The 21,982-nt window shown below is 41.4% G+C and overlaps 1 protein-coding gene across 1 annotated transcript in view; it reads right to left on the reverse strand.

Moving 5' to 3' along the window:
- ssp6 (PDZ domain-containing short spindle 6) overlaps positions 1-21,982 on the reverse strand; it is a 223,807-nt gene that overhangs the window by 62,651 nt on the left and 139,174 nt on the right. Inside the window, exon 2 of the mRNA XM_076190380.1 lies at positions 12,345-12,464. Coding sequence (XP_076046495.1) covers positions 12,345-12,464 — 120 coding nt within the window. The remainder of the gene's footprint in view (positions 1-12,344; positions 12,465-21,982) is intronic.

Raw genomic sequence — 21,982 nt, forward strand, 5'->3', positions numbered from 1 at the left:
ACAATTAAGTAAGCACACATACACGTATATCAGGTTCATCATGGTCATGGATAACGTGCCGGACCTGTGCTCGGCGGCTATTACCTTCATGGATGAATTTAGAGCTTGTATATTGTCCAATCTATGAGTAGTGTTGTGATTTTACACAGCCTGGGAAGGATGAGGCACCTATACACACACATACACACACACATATATATACATACATACATATATCACAGGCTTTTTCCCCCTTACACGGAGGGGTAGCCAAAAAGAAAAAGGCATAGAAATCACTCCCACCCATTTCATTTCCCATATATTCCACTCCCCTCCTCCCTCCCTCCTATCTTGGCACCTCCTGGATGACGGGTCATCCCTGCATCCTGTCCACTGCCCTGGGTCAGAAGCAGTGTCGCAAGACACAGCACATCCACATCCACTTTTATACTACGACTGTCCCTCTGTTATGCTGTCCCCCAACCCCTTGTTACTGTCCTGTACCATTTCTCTGAATATTCATTTCCTTTTTTCGCCTACCCTGTGGTGGGGGAAAAGAATACTGCCACAAAGCATTTCCACTTGAGTCGTAAAAGACGACAAAAAAGGGACGGGGGATGGGATTAGGAGTCCTACTACCTGTAGCCCCAAAAGGGGACATTCCTAAAAAAGAAAACACACACACACACGCACATATACATATATATATATATATATATCACTCTATACAATTAAACCCTCACCCCCTTTCCTGAAAGCCCTTCGAAACATAACAAGACATCACTTCTCTATCGCGGCTTCCTTGAGGGAGGGCAGAATAGAACTCACCCAAAGAGAGAGAGAGAGAGAGAGAGAGAGAGAGAGAGAGAGAGAGAGAGAGAGAGAGAGAGAGAGACCCAGAGAGAGAGAGAGAGAGAGAGAGAGAGAGAGAGAGAGAGAGAGAGAGAGAGAGAGAGAGAAAGTAGGGAAAGAATCACAAAACTCTGCGGAAAACTTTCGCCATGACCATAACATATGTAAACACACGCGCAGTGGTTAGCGTCATGGGTTCCCACGCTGCGGGACCAGTAATGAATGTCTTGAGGAGAGTCCCTTCCTGGAAATAATCTCTTTCTTGAGCATCACTGACACCCTTGAGCAACTTCACTATGGCTAACGCCAGGTTATTTAATTTAGATAAGGGCAGACCCTAAAACTAAAAGTGGATTTATGTTTATCTATCATGGTCCACTGCAGGCCCACCTGTCTGTCCACTGCAAAATTATACAGTCTGTGCACCTCGTCATACATAATAGTGAGGCATGGATAGTGTCAAGTTGATGTGTATTTTCTAGCTAAATATAACTCATATCAAAAACACTTTCAGGAAGAAAACGGAGGAAGAAAACGGGACGCGGATGTTTACGGAAAACGTGGATCACCCGTAGCTATGAAGAGTTTCGTTCAAAGACTGTAGAGTCCCTCTCAAGACACTCAACCATCTCACTCCACCCAATAAGTGGACAGATCTTCGTCCCTCTGAGCTCCTGGGCTTAATCAAAGCTTACGTAAAGATTAAGTGTGACCCCTTCATCTTCCCGATGTTCATCCGATGGTCTGTCACGGGACACAAAGATCATGGTGCTCGAGTTAAGCACAAGATGTATAAAGGCGTCACCAATCAAAGAAAGCGGGAAGAAGTGTAAACAACTATAGAAAACGTTTGTGATTTTTTAAATTATTTTATTTATCTATTGTTTTGTTTTGTTTATTCATTTATCTTATTTTACTCATTAAATTTTATTTATTTATTCATTGTCGTGGGCGTGTCCTGGAACAATTCGATTACTGTCGCTGTGAAAAAATATATATATTTTACGAAAACACTACGTAAAATTATGTCTGTAAGAACATATATATCGTACATGATAGAAAATGGTACGCGAGAAGACTGTCTTGTGCTTATCAAAGAAAACGGAGTCCATTAAAGAAAGTGGTCTGTCAAAAGGCCCCCAACTATAATTATCAACAAAGCGAAGAAAAACTTTAGTAAATGACAAAGGTAATTTGCATAATTTGTCAACTTCAGAAGATATTTGAATGCATCCAGTATAGTAATCAACAGTGTAAAAGAAAAAATACACGAATAATTGTTCAAGATTTCTGAATATTGCCCAAAGATTACACAGGAAGTATGCCGACAGGAGACCTTTTGATCCATAACTAGGTCGGATGCGAGGAAAAATATATGAAATAAAATAAATAAGTAAAATATATAAATAATTATAAATAATAAACAAACAATAATAATCTATATACAATAGATGAATGTAGGTAATATATACATATTGAATAAATAAATAAAAATAAACAGCAGGTATTACAGCATATTGCTTAGGGGATTATCTAAATGATTCTTAAAACTTTGAACTGTACTATATTGCACTGCCTCTGCAGGAACTTTATTCCATTCATTAACTACACGGTTGGCGAAGTTGTTTCTGTCCACTTCCAAATTAAATCTACTTCCTGGCAGTTTGAGACCATTATTTCTTGCCTGACTCGCATTCAATGTGAGAATTTCGTCACTTTTGATGTAAATTCCATTTAGAATCTTAAAAACCTGTATCAAATCACCTCTGTGTCTAAGTTTTTTGGGGGGTAATAAATTCATATGTTTTAGTCTATTTTCGAATGATTTATTTCTGATATTTGGAATCAGTTTTGTAGCTCCCCGTTATACGTTTCCCAATCTGTCAATGTCTTTAATGAGATTCGGTGACCATACGGAAACACCATATTTCAAATGTGGACGAACTAACCATTTATATAGCTAATCTACTGAATTAATGCATCAATAAGAGATGAATATATTGAAATGTAAAAAAGTTTACACGAACAGAACACAAACACTTGTGTATGTATACACACTTGCCGGCGCAGTGGTAGAGTTCCCGGCCACCACTACGGAGGTCCTGGTTCAAATCCCGCCCAGGGCTGAAATAATTTCAGCAGCGCTGCGCTGCGGGTCGTTACTCCAACTCTCGTGGGCGAGGAGCTGGGTGTGTGTGTGTGTGTGTAAGGTTACAGCATTACCCATAGATCGGTCATATACGAGCTCTGAGCTCTCTTCCGGGAGGGAAATAGCTGTCGATCACGAGTCCAACACGTGATCCAAGACCATGGTGAATCACACACTCAAGTATGGGAATTGCCAATCATAGAAAACGGAACTTTTAGAGAGAACGAAACGGAAGTCCAAAAAGTCGACGATGGTCTTCGTAATTAGCGATACAGAACAGACGGCTCCAAAAGACAACCTGACATGATCGTTGATGATGGAAACCATTGATGATGGAAAACAACACAACACCATCTGGACTGTACCAGCTGTCCGCGACTGACAAAAAAAAAAAAAAAAAAAAAAAAAAAAAAAAATCAATTTTATTCGGCCGACGGGAATGATGCGTTTATTAACGTCAGGAAGGTTAAGGGCGAGCGTGGTCAGGTCAGGTCAAAGAGGAACGAGCGTGGCAAGAAGAAGAACAGGTCACACAGGAACGAGTGAGCTAAAGAAGCAGAGAAAAATCTTGGGTCAAGGTCATTGTTCCTGTTGCTCAATGATGGAGGACCAAGAAAAACATTGAAAACAAATGAATAAATAAACGAATAAATAAATAAAACAAAAATGGATAAGAGAATATATATATACATATATCTATATATATATACATATACTATATATATATATATATATATACATATATATATTATATATATATACATATATATTATATATATATATATATATATATATATATATATACATATATCTATATATATATACATATAAGAACATAATAATGAAGAAGACTGCAAGAGATCATAAGGCCTATACTAGTTATCTAGATAACCTAACCTAACCTGACCAAACCTAACTAGATATCTAGTCTTATACATACATACACACATATATATATATATACACATATATATATATATATATACATACATATATACATAAACACACAAAGAACAATAAGAATAACAATTAGAAGAAAACACTAAGGAACAAGTAGGGCATTATAACTATAACAACAAGAATAAAACTAAATGAAACAGAGAAGAAGAAAGAGCAATGGGGAAAAGGAGAAGGTGAAAGAAGAGAAGATAATGAAGAAAAAGAAGAGAAGAAGCGAAAAGAGTGAAGAGTTCTGAATAAAAATAAAAATGTTTGGACACCTGAGCATTCTCTCAGAAGAGGTAAAATACGAACACAGATTTTTCTCTCTCGCTTTTAATCCCCGTATGCACACAATATGAACAAGTAAATAAATCATAAATAAAACTATATGAATAAATATACACATGACGTCAGTGGGAGTAGGAAACACAGGAGTCTTGAGATGGTAGCGCGCTAGGCTTACATGCTATTTGCTTTTGCTACTTCGTTTGAGTAGCAACGACTTCGGTTACGATATTCTAGATTTCCGGAACATTTCGACAATGTGTCTAACATTCGTAATCTAGGTTTAACCTCTCTTAGTTCGTCGTTCAGCTTCTCATTAAACGACGCAAGAGTAATTTGACACATTTGGAAATTTGAAAAACAAAATAACGTAACCGATGTCGTTTATTTCTGCTCAAACGAAATAGCAAAAGTAAGTAGCATGCTATCGAGAATTGCCTAGTGTGCCGTCACCTTTTGTTTGGTGGTATTCACAACGAGCAAAGGTAGTAAAGTCTCCCCTACGTATAAATCCCCACATCACATTTTCTTCTTCACTCGTTCGAAAAAAACATGTCTACGAAAACTAGTCAGGAATAAATTCAGAGTACGATTCCTATGTTTCCTGCACCTGCTTACGTCAATCTGTCAGAATGTCTCAACAAATAAACGAATAAATAAATGAACATAAAGTTGTATATAACAAATTAAGAACTAAAAACGCATACAAACCAATGAGTTGAAAAAAATATAGTCACCCCCTAACGCATGTCTAGTGTTAGGGAGAGCTATATTTGAAAATCATATCGATCTAGTGGTAATAACAAATAAATTATTTAAATAATTGATAAATAGATAATAAAATAGATCAAATAAAATATATACGTATATTACATTTCTAATAACAAGGAAATAATTACATACGGAAACATAGGGGGATTTTTTTCCGACTAAAAATATAATTAGTATATTGGGATATTTTATACAACAGATATAAAAAAAAAAAAAAAAGTCCACGAGACTATAAAAATTATCATAACTCAACCTTCTTTCCATTTCAGTCTTTCCTTACACTAAACCCCAAATCCCCCCTCCCTCCCTCTCCCCCATCTTGTCTATCCTTCCCTCTAACTAAATGACAACCGATCAAGTGGGTCTGCCCCACACCTATCATAACTTTAACTTCCTTCCATTTCATTCTTTCCTTACACTAAACTCCCAAACCCTCCCTCCCTCTCCCCCATCTTATCTAGCCTGCCCTCTAACTAAAACAAAACAAACAAAAAATGTAAATGGAATGTTACGGAAGAATTCATGCACTAACTCGAATACAGGGCAAGGAAGAACAATTGATAATAAATAAGAAATAGAAAGAAAAAAAGGACATCCACTACTTGAAGACGAGCAGTACGAAATATAATTCGAGAATGACTGGAAATGAGAATAATGGAATGGAGATTGTGAAATAAATGGGGAGAAACGTGCACGAGAGCATTTGGGAGGTAAGAATGTGTAAACACAAGATTTTCATTAAGTGGATGGAGCGAAAAGCAAAATGGAATGAGATGGGGAAAGGACGAAGAGGAGGGAGACAGGAAAAGACGAAGGAGGAGGAGGAAGGAAGAGAAGGGAGAAGAAGAGGAGGAGGAGGAGAGGGGAGAGGGAAGAAGGAAGAGGAAAGGGGAGAAGGAAGAGGAAAGGGGAGGAGGAAGAGGAAGACGAAAAGGCGTTACACATTTGTTACTCTTTTATCACAGAGGGAGACGACAGGAAAAGACGAAGGAAGAGGAGGAGGAGGAGGAGGGAAGAGAAGGGAGAAGAAGAGGGGGAGGAGGGGAGGGAACGAGGATGAGAAATGAGGAAAAAGAAGAGGAAGACGAAAAGTGGGAAGAGGCGTCATCTATTTGTTACTATTCTATCACAAAATTCGAGAGGAAGAGGAGGAACACAGGAAAAGACAAAGGAGGAGGCGGGAAGAGAGGGGAGAAGAAGAGGGGGAGGAGAGGAAACGAGGAAAGGGGAGATAGAAGAAGTGGAGGAAATGTGGGAAGAGGCGTTATCTATTTGTTGGCCTTTGATCACAAAATTCCGAGAGAGTAACGAGAGGTTTAACGGAGTCATAAGCATTACATCTACATTCCGTTCTCCTTTCTTGTGGTTCAAGAGCGAGGAGGAGGAGGAGGAGGAGGAGGAGGAGGAGGAGGAGGAGGAGGAGGAGGAGGAGGACAAAGGAAGAAAAAAAAAAGAAAAATGAAAAAGTATCATTATTGGAACACACCTGAGATCTGGAGATCAGAAAAGAAAGGGAATTGAGAAAAAATCAGTGATTGGTGTTATGCTAGCGAAAAAGAGAGAAAGTGGAGAAAGTGGAGAGAGAAAGAGAGAGAGAGAGAGAGAGAGAGAGAGCGAGAGAGAGAGTTGAGAGAAAGTGGAGAAAGTGGAGAGAGAAAGAGAGAGAGAGAGGTTGAGAGTCAGAGGGAGAGCGAGAGAGGTTGAGAGAGAGTCAGAGGGAGAGCGAGAGAGGTTCAGAGAGAAAGAGAGAGAGATGACAAGGTCTATGTGAGGAAGGATGGGAGGACGGTGGGGAAGGACAAAGAAGAATCAGCACACAGACATTGAACCAACAAGGCAATAAGGCAAGAACAAAGAGGAAGATGATGGCGAAAAATAACAAGGAAGAAAGTTGGTGACTAACACATTCGAAACGTTTCATTCCAGATGACGTCACAAGAACCTATTCAGCTGAGAGGAGGTGGGGACCTCAATGGACCGAGGCGTCTGGGTTTCACCCACCAGGTGACTAAAGTCCCCTGAAGTTAAACAACGACAAAGTATAATATTTAGCATAATCTAGTCGACCTACGCGCGAGGGGAAGAGAATGGGGCAGGTCATGCTGCCAGGACAAGCGGAGATCTACACAACTTTGGGTCCCGCGTCTAATACGACGAGATGTGTCAAGTCAGCAAGATAACACTCGAAAGTAGACGAACATGGTGGGAGACCTAGAAGGAGGACGTGGGGTGGAGGGGATAAAGATGTAAAGATAGAAGGAAGAGGAGGAAGAGGAGGAAGATGAGCACTGGGCGTGGAGAAGAACTGGAAGGAAAAGAAAGAGAATGAATATTCCAGGCAACGCACCGAAGGTCCTCTTCTAAGTCCCACTTGACCTCGCCCTTCCTCCATCATCGCTCGTTCTTCACCGACCTTCCATCAACGTCGGCCTCCTCCTCCTTTCTCCAACACTGGGTCCGGCGTTCCCTCAGCCTGCCTCTCTTCCTCCAACAATGTTGCCCTTGATCTTTCTTCTTTTACTCTTTTCTCCTACAGTCCTCCTTTGTGTATCCTCTTCAGACACTTGGGATCGTATCCCACCGCTGCCACCGAATTAATCCCAATGTATCAGTACAATATTCCATGTTAGGAGGCTTAATAGGGCTTAATCAAAGCCCTGTGCATATTAGTCTATTGTACATTTGTACTACAAGAAACTTTAAGTCATGACGGACGCTCACGACTCGATGCCACTGAAGGGTTTCGATGGTTGCATTACACACACTTAGAAGCGTCCAGCTCTATCGATCCTCGGCACTCAATATTGCGACAGTCCATGTTTTCCGAATATTTAGTCAGGATATCTTAGTTAATAAGGGTTCTTTGGACATTGGAATGTCCTGTTTGAGTGTGGAAAGGACAGTCACGTGACTCAGGACATGAATGAAATACAAAATGCAGATATAAATATTCTTTCTTCAACATCGCTTTGGCTCCAACCGCGTTCTTTACCCTCCCTCTACTCTAGACCGTGCAACGATACCCTACTCTCACACACACATACATGTGCGTATCATATCTCCCCTTTTCCCCTTCCTGACCCTAATTTCTTCTCCCCATCCCTGATTTCCCTCTCCATCCCTAATCCCATTATGTCTTAATTCCCCTCCCCACTTTAAATCTCATGCACACTCTCCCTACTTTATCGTATTACTTAAATTCCCTAAATTCCTGCATACCATATTATTTCTGTTCTCCCTAATTTCTGCATTTCTTCTCATTCTTATCTGGCCTCGCTCCATTCGAATACCCTGATTTACCCTAATTTCTCGACCCCATGATTTTACTAATTTACCCTAACCACCATGACTTGCCCCAATTTCACTTGGCTACCCTGACTTATTTGTGTTTTCCCTGACCTAACCCAATTTCTCCTAACAACTTTGACTTATCCTCATTTCCCTTTACCTACCCTAATTTTCTCTACCTTAACCCTAATTTACCTTGATTACCTCAATTTCCCTGACAATGATCTACCCTAACTTCCTTCACCATTATTACCTTTATTTTCGTTGACAACCCTAATCTACCCTAATTTTCCTTGACAACCCTAATCTACCCTAATTTTCCTTGACAACCCTAATCTACCCTAATTTTCCTTGACAACTCTAATCTACCCTAATTTCTTCTGAATATCCTAATCTCTCACAAGAAAAGTCTGGCACTCCGGCTATCCAAGCACAACGGACAAAGGTGCTGATTTGGAGCTGCATCTAGGCTACTCCAGGCGTAGACTCTTGACCCAAGGTCTTTCCCTGACCGACCTAAGGTCATCCCATACCCTCGGGACGCGGGGAAAATGCTGAGAACGGCATTTCCGTGATGTCAATAGTTCTCGTGGAGACATTCCACCCCTTCCTTTCCGTGTAGCACTTTTTCTTCTTGTCCACTGCCCTGGGTCAGAAGCAGTGTCGCAAGACACAGCACATCCACAGCAAGGCCGCTTCATTAAATCGGTGACCCCCCTCTCCGTCCCCTCATTGCATAAAAGGAGAAGACGGGGAGAAATCCATTTAAGCTGCGTCAAATTTTGCTCACACATACTACCTCACCCCTCATCCCCCCGCCCATTCCACCCCATGCATCACAACATCATCCATATACAACCACTCTTCATTCACCCCTGTCTTCTGTCCTCTCCCGTCCTTCCTCAATAGACATTCCCCTCTTCCCCAAAGCCCCCTTCACCCCATCCATCCACCTCATCCTAGGACGTCCCCTCATGTTCACTCCCTCCACATCTGCCTTCCACATTATGCCTTTTTCTTTTTGGCTACCCCCTTTGTAAGGGGGAAAGATCCTTGGTATATGTATGTACTTTTTCTTCTTCCTTCTGGCTGCCGACAGGTGATTTCATTCATGTTTGTTATGTCATGCGTTGACCCTACCCTCTGTGGATGGACCAATGTGTCTGTGGATCTGAAGACATCGTTTCTCAAATTGGGAGTTATAAACACAGCCCGACGCTGCCACAAAATCATCATGAATTTGGTCTCGGCTAAGTCCGGGAACATCCACATTACACAAACTAAAACTGACACCATTAGTTCGCAATAATTTCTGAATACAATAAGCCAAAGTTTTCTTATCCAAGAGTCGAGGTGTCTATCAGTTTTTCTTAAATAAAAGTTCACTTTTTTTTTAATTCAGCTACTTCAACTAGAATAGCTAGATGATTCTAGAATAGAATAATTCTAATACTAATAGATTTTAGAATAGAATTCTAGGCTGCTTGAATACGTGTCCACGATAATACTTGGAAATGTGCAGGTGTGTGTACACAGAGAGGACGGGGGGGAAATGACAGGTCAAGTATGTTAAGAACAAGGAGTTTAGACTGAGTAGGTCATGGTTAAATTAAAATACTTTACAGTGGAATCAGGACAGTAACACTTTAATATAAAAGAAGTAAAGAATTCTACGTGGCATTCATGGACTTAGAAAAGGCATGTGACTAAAAGAATTTAAGAAAAAAAAAATGTGTTCCATTCATTGACTTAGAAAAGGTATGTGACTGAATAGATTTCGGGGGAATATGTGTTCCATTCATAGACTTAGAAAAGGTATGTGACAGAGTGGATTTAGGAATAATTATTAAAACTGTGTTCCATTCATAGATTAAGAAAAAGTATATGACAGAGTGCTTACTACAGATGTAAAATTGTGGACACTTAAATCTGACACACACTATAACAAAAACACACAAATATATTTTTCCATTGTTACATCACTTATACAACCTAGATGACAGCATCTCATTTTTACTGTAATACAACTACGGAATGTAAAAAACAAACCCAATAATCAGCAACGAAATGTATATTTGCAGATCATAAAAAATGTAAAGACGTCCCGAGAAGACGAGAACAGGTCACTGCACTGGTTGCCAGATGTACGAGTATGTTTGGAACCCCGCTGGCCGAGCGGGTTAGGGCGTTGCCACTTGCGAAGGTCGAGATGATGGCGATTCGAGTCCTGCTCGGGGCCAAGTTGAACCAAGGGCATGGTTCATTAAATTCAATGTTACAAAGTCCACTGTAAGGGGCACCATCCTAGCCTACCGATAGGGGAGTTTGTGACGTTAAATCAATTCAATTCAATGAGTATGTTATATCCACTCGGGCAAGACAAGAGAGGGCGGAGTCTGGTGAGCAAAGGATCTTTCTAGATGCAGAAGGCCAGGAGCCTACGCCAGGAGGCGCTGAGTAGCTGCGGCGAGGTAAAGTTCTTCTCAGAAACCATCTCTTCTCTCCTGTCTTCTCAATATTTTTCCCTTCCTATACCTTTCTCTATCAGTTGCTTTAAGCTACAACGACCCAACTCCATGACCCATCAGGCCAAGAGAACAAAAATATTATATGTTACAAAATATCACTATATCACGTGAACATGTGCATTGTAAATTAATCAGGTGCAGAAATTAACAATTTTCTTTGATGATAACATTTACAGTCATTAGCAAAATTTTGACACGCCGTTTTTTTATAATACGAAATCAAAATTCTTTTTTATTTCTGTTCGAGAAAATGACCTAACTGTAAGCTTAATACTACACAGGAAAATGGATCACGAATTGAACTCTTAAAATAAATAAATGAATAAATAAATAGAAATATGAAATCTTATTGGCGTGGGTCAAAAATTTTGTTCGTGACTGTGCGTTCGAATCTAAAGAAAAATACACAAATACTTTGAACCTACCCGTCGAAAGAAAAACAAACGAAACTCAAAGAAAATTTCGAAAAAAAGAAATAAAAAACGGATTACCGGACATTCAAGCGTAGGAATTAGGGAATTTAAAGAAGATATAGACAAAAATCCCCTCAAACTTAGGCACTGGCGGAGACGAGACGATGACAGAAAGGAATTTGAATGGATTTCAATGTCGTGGAAAAGATATAAAGTTCTAAAAAGATTTCAGGGCCTCTGGCATTGGGATTGGCATAAAGCCCCACTGCCAATCACCTGCCCTTTCTCCCTGACTGCCGTCACGCGATTTTATTAATCTCAGCGATACCCTGAACTAATTCAGTTAGCTAAGAAGGATTACAAATGAGGAGCATGCCGACAGGAGACCTTTTGGTCCATAAGTAGGTCGGATGCGGAAAAAATCATAATAATGATAAATAAATAAAAATATATAATGATATAAATTCATAATAAATAAATAAAAAATATAATAATAAGATAATAAATAAAAATAAATAAATGCATAGGTATAGTTAAATAATAAACAAGCAGGCAAATAGTAAATAATAATAAATTCACAGATAAATAATAATAAATGAAAACCAAACAAATAAGAACATACGTCATAAATCGATTAAACATTAAAAACATACTGAGTGAAATAGACAACGTGGAAATGTTTGCTAAAAATTTCATGTATCTTCTATGAATTTTGTTTGAATGCCCAACATTTGAAACCCACATCAACAAAATAAACAAATAAATAAATAAACAGATAAATATACAAATACGTAAATACTGCAAATGTTTGCGTGTATGGACGGACATTACGATATTCAATATTTCATTCATTTATTTATTTATTTATATCTATTTTTACCTATTCATATTCTATTTAATTATCAATCAGTTATTTTATGTCCTTATTCATCATTTCATTTCTTCGCTTTCCACCTGGATCACAAACCCAAATCTGACATTTCCCTTCTGAAAAATCTTTGCTATTTTTTTTTTATCATTTGTTCGTTCGTTTGTTTTTATTTCAATATTCGTTTACCTAAGTTACTTTGGCTATGTGTTGATTATTATTATTATTATTATTGTTATTATTATTATTATTATTTTTTTTTTACCTACCTGGATCGTAAATCCGAAGCTGCCATTTTCTTTTTGAACAATGATGGTACGTCGTCGCCGATCCTCTTCGGGGCGAGTTACACAAACACGATCGCCGGCCATGCGTTCCAGCAACTGCGTCTGGCAAAAGAAAAACAATTCGAAATTATTAAAAAAAATACATGAATAGAATCGCCAATGGCGACGATGTCAATCACATAATTTCCGACAGTTGTCCCCGACCTCGAACCCAGGACTTGTATGTTGGCAAGTCCATGCTTCTACCAACCACGCTATCGAAGCTATAAAATCCTTCAACCTCGGGGTTAATCTATACCCGCAGGATTTGAGTCGACTGCTAACTGCCATCCTAATCTCAATTTCACGACCCAAGCCGACCTATAGGTAGTGGTAGTGTAAAAATATACATATACAATATTAAACAAAATTACACAAAACAAAATCAAATCAAATTAAAAACCCATTCATGATAATAATAAATATAAAATGTGGAGGCACCTTATTGGCCGGTTTAAACGACGCTGCTTTTGACGCTGCACGCTAGCTTCTTTATTCGCTATTGAAACGCATTTTAGACGCGAGCGGTAAAATTGAACATGCTTAACCTTATCGCAACGTCAAACAGACGCTGCGAATTCGTTATTTTACTCGCTAGCGAATTAGGACGTTTCTCTAAAGCGAATAAAAGGAACGCCATGCAAACGAACCTTATGTCTTTCTTAATTGTTTTCATTTTTCAAAATGTCAAACGTTATTTCGTGAGCAAGTTGGCTGGGCACGATGACTTTCGTTTGCGCTGGGGAGACAAATGGTGATATTCTTTAAAACAAAAATAATTCCTTATATAAATTTTATATAAATCCTTGTAAGGGAAAGATTCATATAAGGAATTTTTTTAAGAATACCATCGTAACATTTTTACAGTATTCTTAAAAAAATCTTTCCTTATATAAATCTTATATAAATCCTTGTAAGGGAAAGATTCATATAAGGATTTTTTTTAAGAATACCATCGTAAGATTTTTACGGTATTCTTAAAAAAATATTTCCTTATATAAATTTTATATAAATCCTTGTAAGGGAAAGATTCATATAAGGAATATTTTTTTAAGAATACCATCGTAAGATTTTTACGGTATTCTTAGAAAAATCTTTCCTTTATAAATCTCTCCCTTCCAAGGATTTATATAAGGAAAGACTTTTTTAAGAATACCACCATAAGATGTCACTAAATTCATCACGAAAAAAATTAAACGGACTGAAACATACTGAGCAGATTAATTTTTCGAAATACGATAATTTATCATACATTTATATACGCATCATCAAGATATACCAAGTATATCTGCATATCAAATATATCAGCATATGCACAATTGAGAAAACAAGATTCAACTAATACAGCATAAATATATGTGTATACATACATATATAAAAAATAAGTATCTTTACGTCGTAGATTTATAAACAAAATACCATGACACAAATATCTTTTTTCGATAAAGCGAGCATAGTCATACACACGACACAACATCACACGAACTGTCACATGACATGACGCACCTTTCCTTCTTGTAACGAACAGTCACAGACACCCAAGTAACGGTAAGAAAGAAAAAAGAAAAAAAGGAGTATAATAAAACATGATAACCCTTTCCCTAAGCCCCATAAAAGATGGCGTACAATTTCACCAACCATCCCACTAGCCTCTACATCGGCGTCCCAGCGTGGAGAACTGTCGAGTATTTGGTACACAGATATAAACACAATTTGCCGCCGCCGGGGATTCTATTTCAGGACTAAATGTCCTCGACAAATTTCTCTTTCCACAGCCGCGAGGTAAAATGGCTTACCCTTCTTTTGCATACACGTGCTCTTGTGGGAAAAGGGTTTTGTAATTCAATAGGCTGCGTTCATATCACTCCGAGAAATAATATAAATTATATATACATACATACATACATATACATATATATATATATATGTATATATATATATATCAACCACAATTCATTTTAAATCTTAGCCATCAACATCGAGAAACTCGAGGAGGCCAATATGCAAAAATTGAAATATATATACAACCCATGAGTATTTACGCCTCGATTTTCTCTCTTTGGGTAACTGTAGGGTCAGAGACGAAAGAGGTGAAAGTGCTTGAACGTTAATTCCATAAAAAAAAGAATATGTGTTAACGAGCTGGGAAGGGCACGATCTTTCTAATTTCTAAGGCCACATTTATGGTGAGGTAGACACACACATACACATACATACACACACACTCTCACACACACCTGAATTTGTAGCTAGGTAGGATAAATCCGAGAGTGAGTGACAGAACCCCACGAGCGTTGCTGCTTTCCTGTATACTATAATTATGTAAATACACGGTATACGTCCTGGACTTTCTCCACCCTTGTGGGGGGTATCCTCTCCAACTAGATAGATAGATAATAATTTATTTGTCATTTACGTCACATTGACAACAATGAAATTCTTTTTTTGTGTACAGTTCAAGAAATAATGACTAAAATGCACAAAATATACACATTAAAAGGCAAGACATATAAATCCATAATAAAACAGAGTCAAGCGAAATAGAACTAAATACATCATTTATGAGTGCAGGGTGCTGTTACAAGGACAAATAGTGAAAAACAGTTTAAACTGCTCAGGACGAATGATTTTTTGAATCTTGATGTAAGCATCTGAGAAGTGATAACATTTCTTTGATCTAAGAAATTTACGGTGGTATTCTTAAAAAAAAAATCTTTCCTTACATAAATCTTATATAAACCCTTGCAAGGGAAATATTTATGAAAGGATTTTTTTAAGAATACCACCGGAAGAATCTTACGGTGGTATTCTTAAAATGTATAAATATATATATATATATATATATATATATATATATATATATATATATATATATATATATATGTATATATTTAAGTAAAGGGGAGAATTAAGTAACGATAAGGGAGGGATATTAGAGGATAACGTCACCTTTACGTGTATTTACCTAACTATTTTCCTAATTGTAGTTACCTAATTGTAGTATACAGGACAGGAGCAACGCTCGTAGAGTCCCGTTTCCTAAACTCTAATTTTCTAACACACCTAGACTCAAATTCATGTACGTGTGATTCACCATGGTCTTGGATCACGTGTTGGACTTGTGATCGACAGCTATTTCCCTCCCGGAAGAGAGCTCAGAGTTCATATATATGACCGATCTATGGGTAATGTTGTGACCTTACATGCACACACACCCAACTCCCAACTACCCCCTCCACGAGTTGGAGTAACGACTCGCAGCGCAGCGCTACTGAAATTATTTCAGACCTGGGCGGGATTCGAACCCAGGCCTTACCGAGGAAGAGAGATTTAAGGAAGACAGAAGAAAATCTGGAGAATTAAAAGTAACCAGCGCTCTGTTCTGAGTGAGAACTAGTTTCCCAATCATAAAACAAGGCTGACGGGCCCTGGTCCGTAGGGGTGCAACTCAAGTCCCCCAAAATATTGACTGCATAATACCTGCAGTCAATAGGCCATTAGGCGAGAGAGAGAGAGAGAGAGAGAGAGAGAGAGAGAGAGAGAGAGAGAGAGAGAGAGAGAGAGTAGACAACAGAGAGATTGAGATAGATTGAAAGAGAGGGAGAGATTGAGAGATTGAGAGAGAGAGATGGGAGAGAGAGGGAAATACAGAGAGAGCGAAAGAGAGAGAGAGAAGGGAGAGAGAGCGAGAGACAGAGAGAGAGTGAGAGCGAGAGACAGAGAGTGAGAGCGAGAGACAGAGAGTGAGAGCGAGAGAGAGAGAGTGAGAGAGAGAGAGAGAGAGAGAGAGAGAGAGAGAGAGAGAGAGAGAGAGAGAGAGAGAGAGAGAGAGAGAGAGAGAGAGAGAGAGAGAGAGAGAGAGCGAAAGGGGGATTAACCAGCCACAAGATATGGCTTGGTTTCTTCTCTGGCCGATACAATGGGTAGGGTGGGCAACAGCCTCAGCCTCTGTCTCAAGGCTCATAAACCACGTAATTGCCTCCTCCACCTCCTCCTCCTCCTCTTGTAAAGACATTAGGACGGGAAAGAGAAGAGAGAGAGACGGAGAGAGTAGAGAGTAGAGAGAAGAGAGGGGGGTAGGAAGATCGAGAGGGAGAGGAGAGAGGGGGGTAGGAAGATCGAGAGGGAGAGGAGAGAGGGGGGAGGGAAGTTCGAGAGGGAAGACACAGGGTCGAGAGGAGAAAAGAGAGGGGGGAGAGAAAGAGAGAGAGAGATAGAGAGAAGGATAGAGAAAGACAGAGGGGGAGGGGAGAGAGAGGGGAGGGAAGATAGAGAAAGGAGAGAGAAGGCGAGGGGAGAAACGGAGGAGAGAGAGAGAGAGAGAGAGAGAGAGAGAGAGAGAGAGAGAGAGAGAGAGAGAGAGAGGGAGAGAGAGAGAGACGGAGAAAGAGAGACAGAGATAAAGAGAGACAGCGTACAGCTTCCTCCAAGCGTACGCGAATAGAACACCCTGTACGCGTACGCACACACCTGATGACACGTGTGAACAGACCCTACTCACCTGCGTACGTGCGTACATGTGCGTGTGTGCGTACATGTGTGTACGTGTACGTATGCGTGCGTATGGACGTACGTGTGTGGGTTTGTATGTGCGCATATGCGTGTATGTGTACGTGCAAGTGTATGTCTACGCATACATACGTGAATGGGTATATGCATACGTATGTGCGCATTTGCGTGTATGTGTACATGCGTGTCCACGACCAAGGGTATGTATGTGCGTCTTTGCGTGCGCACGCGCGTGTGTGTGTGTGCATGCCTACGCGCGCGCGCGCGTGTGTGTGTGTATGCGTGTGTATGTGTACGTATGTGTGTGTGTGTGTCTGTGTCTGTATGTGTGTGTGTGTGTGTATGAGTTTGTGTGTGTGTGTGTGTGTGTGTGTGTGTGTATGTGTGTGCGTGCGTGTGTATGTCTGCGTGTGTGTGTGTGTGTGTGTGTGTGTGTGTGTCTGTGTGTGTACGTATGTGTGCGTGTGTGTATCCGTACGTATGCGTGCGTGTGTGCATGCATATGTACGTGTGTGTGTGTGTGTGTGTGTGTGTGTGTGTGTGTGTGTGTGTGTGTGTGTGTGTGTGTGTATGCGTACGTATTTGTGAGTATGCGTGTGCGCGCGCGCGCGCGATTACGACAGGCAGGATGTAACACTCATTCTATAGTTGGCCCACCAGCAGCGGGCGACTGCGGCCATAGGGCGCGGCCACAGCGTATTACACTCCTCCCCCCTCCCCCCACCCGCGCCCGGCCCTCCTAAGCCCTCACCTCACTCCCCCCCTTCCCCCACCCCCACGCCATCACGCCCCTATCTCCCCTCACCCAAACGCCTACGTCCCCTCCCCCTCCCCACCCCTCTGCCTCCGAGGGGAGATTATCATAGAGATGGATGTGAAGTCGTTGTGGATGAATGGGAGAGGGCAGTGGATGAAGGGGAGAGGGTCGTGGATGAAGGGGAGGGAGTGGTGGATGAAGGGGAGAGGGTCGTGGATGAAGGGGAGGGGGCGGTGGATGAAGGAGGAGGAGGGCGGTGGATGAAGGGAAAGGAGGGAGGTGGGTGAAGAGTAAAATGTGGTGGATGAATAATAATATGCGATGGATGAAGGGGAAGGTGCGATGGATGAAGAGGAGAAAGCGGTGGATGAAGGAGTGGGAGTGGTGGATGAAGGAGAGAGAGAGGTGGATGAAGGGCAAAGGTGTGGTGGATGAATAATAGTGGTCGGTGGATGAAGGGGAAGGTGCGATGGATGAGGAGGAGGGAGCGGTGGATGGAGGGGGAGGGATGGTGGACCAAGAGAGATTAAATAGATGAAGGAGGTGGAGTAACTGGTGGATTTAGTGTACGCGGTGATATAAATGACGGATGTGATGAAGTGGACACGCTGAGAGTGGAGAATGTGGCAATTGTGATGTTATTGTGACAAATGGTGGCTGCACAACAAGAGGAGAGGGGGTGGAGGGGCTAAGGTTATTGTGAAAATATTCCTGAATACAGTGGAGGCATTGCAGAGGTAATTCTGTGAAGCCTCTCAGTGTTCCTCAGAGTTATTACCTCCTTTACTTCGTTGGCACATCTTTTTTCTTTTTCTTTTTTTTTCACCAACATCCCGACGATCATCGATCTCGCCTTGACTTGTCTTATAGTTTTGGTGTTAACGTGTGGGGACACGCTGTCTTATGTATGGTGGGATGGGCTGCATGGTGTGTTGGAATGGCTGTTGCTGTGAATGAAGTCTGAATTCAGTTTAATCAGTTCAACCATACTAATGAAGTGCTAACATATATTTACATTTAACACTGATCTACCTCTGATGTCCACCGTTGTGGAGAAGGGTTGGAAAGTCATGAAAGTATTTTTGCACTGACCGGGAATCGAACCCGGACTTCCCGCGTTCCGAGGCAGGCACGTTACCCACTGCTCCACGCGGGCCATACTAATGGAAACACTCAACTATTACTGGAAGAGCTTCAATGAAATTAGGAGTTCTGTGTCACAGTCGTCAGAACTTCCTAAGTCTAGGCCAACTCAGATATTTGCTCGCCCGTTTATGGAGTACGCCTCTAACTTATGGAGTCACTCCACCTCGCTCGGTACTCCTGAGCAGGATGGATTACATAAGAACATATTATTGGTGGAGACTGCAAGAGACCATAAGGCCTACACTAGGCAGTTTCATGCCCTTTACCATCTTATTCCTATCCATAGTGATATCTTTTCTTAAAACGTCCAATTGTGTCAGCACTCTCTACTACATGGTTACTAAGTCTATTCCATTCGTTAATCACCCTATTGGTAAACCAGTTTTTGCCTATTTCCTTTAGTCCAAAACGTTCCGTGTTATCAGCAATTCTTACTGACAGACTTCAGCCTATTCCAGTCCACAATACTAACACATGAACAGAATCACCAGTTACGGTGTAGGAGGATTTTAGACACCCGATAGCTTAGTTGGTAGAGCGTCGGCTTCGCATTCTCGCGAGCCTCGGTTCGAAACCGGGGACGACTGTCGGAATTATTTGGTTCTAATACATCTTTATATACATTTTCTTGCGTTATTTTCGTGGTCACTGTTCTTCAGAACGCGGTACCTGTGCGCCTCCTCTGCCAGACTTCGAAACACTTAATCACCCGCAACGTTTCGTCCCGTTTTCTGAACAATCACATTTTGCAAGTCTATAAGTAAGATTTGTCTCTTTTTCTTCTTCCACTGGGAGTCTCTGGAACTCCCTTCCTCCTGAAAAATTTCCCGCTAATGAATATAACTTTTTCAAAAAGGGATTCTGATGTCCCTTTTCATAAACAGCTACTTGAACTCGAACAGATGTACTTTTGGCTTGGAACGATCTTGTGCAGGCCTTATATTCTTTTTACTTATCTATTCATCTATTTATTCATTTGTTTATTTATTTATTGACCTATTCATTCTGCCTTCTTTTTTACAGCTCTTTGAATTATGTACATTAAAGCTGCAATAGCTAAAGCGGTAACTTTTAAAACGATATACGTAATAGACTTAATCATAATATAGATTAACCACCCCGCCTCCGCTATCAACAGTTGAGGGTGGAGAGGGAGGAGAGGATGGAGAGGGGGGAGAGAAGGGCGAGAGGGGGAGAAGGGGAAAGGGGAGAGAGGGGAGAGGGAGAGCGGAATGTGTCACAAAGACGTGAGTGCCATGGAGTAAAGAGAGAGATAGAGATAGAGATAGATAGAGAGAGAGAGAGAGAGAGAGAGAGAGAGAGAGAGAGAGAGAGAGAGAGAGACTCAATACGGAAGTCTTGTTTCAAATTCCTTTTTCGAACTGTGTACTCGACATTTTTATCTTTTTATCTTTTTTGGCAGACTCAGGCCCAGTACTGCCTGTTCCTCCTCCTCCCCTCCCCTCCCCTCTTCTCGTGGTATGACACCAAGGCTCGCCATTTCAAACTCGGCGGAGTCTTCTTGGCTATGCTGACACACATGGAGAAGAAAATGGTGGGTATGGTGACTGATGGTGGGTATGGTGACTGGTGGTGGGTATGGTGACTGGTGGTGGGTATGGTGACTGGTGGTGGGTATGGTGACTGGTGGTGGGTATGGTAACTGGTGGTGGGTACGGTGACTGGTGGTGGGCACGGTGACTGGTGGTTGGTATAGTGACTGGTAGTGGGTATGGTGACTGGTGGTACGTATGGTGACTGGTGGTAGGTATGGTGACCCGTGATGTGTATGGTGACCGGTGGTGGGTATGGTGACAGGTGGTGGGTATGGTGACTGGTAGTGGGGGTATGGTGACTGGTGGTGAGTATGGTGACTGATGGTGGGTACGGTGACTGGTAGTGGGGGTATGGTGACTGGTGGTGAGTATGGTGACTGGTGGTTGGTATGGTGACTGGGGGTTGGTATGGTGACTGGTGGTGGGTACGGTGACTGGTGGTGGGTATGGTGACTGGTGGTGGGTATGGTGACTGGTGGTGGGTATGGTGACTGGTGGTGGGTATGGTGACTGGTGGTGGGTATGGTGACTGGTGGTGGGTATGGTGACTGGTGGTGGGTATGGTGACTGGTGGTAGGTATGGTGACCGGTGATGTGTATGGTGACTGGTGGTGGGTATGGTGACTGGTGGTGGGTATGGTGACTGGTGGTGGGGGTATGGTGACTGGTGGTGAGTATGGTGACTGGTGGTGGGTACGGTGACTGGTGGCGGGTATAGTGACTGGTAGTGGGTATGGTGACTGGTGGTGGTGGCTATGGTAACTGGTATTATATGATATGGTGCAGTATAAACGTTGAGACTGTGATGGTGACGTACCAATACCAAGAACACATCCAACACATCGCCAGAACTATGTAACTATTTTTTATAGTTTTATTAATAGAATTAATCAATAAGATGTAAGGTATTGTAGATACACACAAGACGAGTACTCCAACCCCGAACTAAGTTCTGATATGAGACGTTGAGAAACAGAGCGGCACACCCGCTCTTTTTTTTTTTTTTTTTCTCTCTTCTTCTTTTCTTTACAGTTTCGGGGCTATGCACGGACAGTGAAAAGGAAAATAGCAAGGGACAGTTTCGATTGTCCCTAGATGGTGAAGGGAGGGAGAGGAGGGAAGGCGATGACTAGACGAAAGAAAAACAATAAACATTATGAAACCCATTTGAAGACTCTTTCCCCTTACTTAAGCGATTATAATCGACTTCAGGACAATTCCTCTTTCAGCCCCTGAAGGATCAGAACCCGTCTGAACAAACCCTACCAAGGGTGACAAAAGGTTCAGGGATCCTATGGTCTGCCGCCAGGCGATTTTATTCACCCGAAGGAACCTCGGAATAGGGGATGGATGTGGAAGGATGAAGACGAATGCGACGCGGAGATGGATGATATGGGATGGATGGTGACGTCATGGGACACAGGAACGAGACCTCGGGGGCTCGTGATGGATGAAGTTGGATGACACGGATGCGGGAGGATGAGATGGATCCGGGTGGATAAAGTGGATGCGGGTGGATAAAATGAATGCCGTTGGATGACATGGATGCGGGTGGATGAGTGGATGCAGGTGGATAAAGTGGATACGGGTGGATAAAGTGGATGCGGGTGGAT

Source organism: Oratosquilla oratoria, chromosome 9 (genome assembly GCF_046742065.1).
Source record: "Oratosquilla oratoria isolate Oo_2021 chromosome 9, ASM4674206v1, whole genome shotgun sequence".
In the NCBI taxonomy this organism is placed as follows: Eukaryota; Metazoa; Arthropoda; class Malacostraca; order Stomatopoda; family Squillidae; genus Oratosquilla; species Oratosquilla oratoria.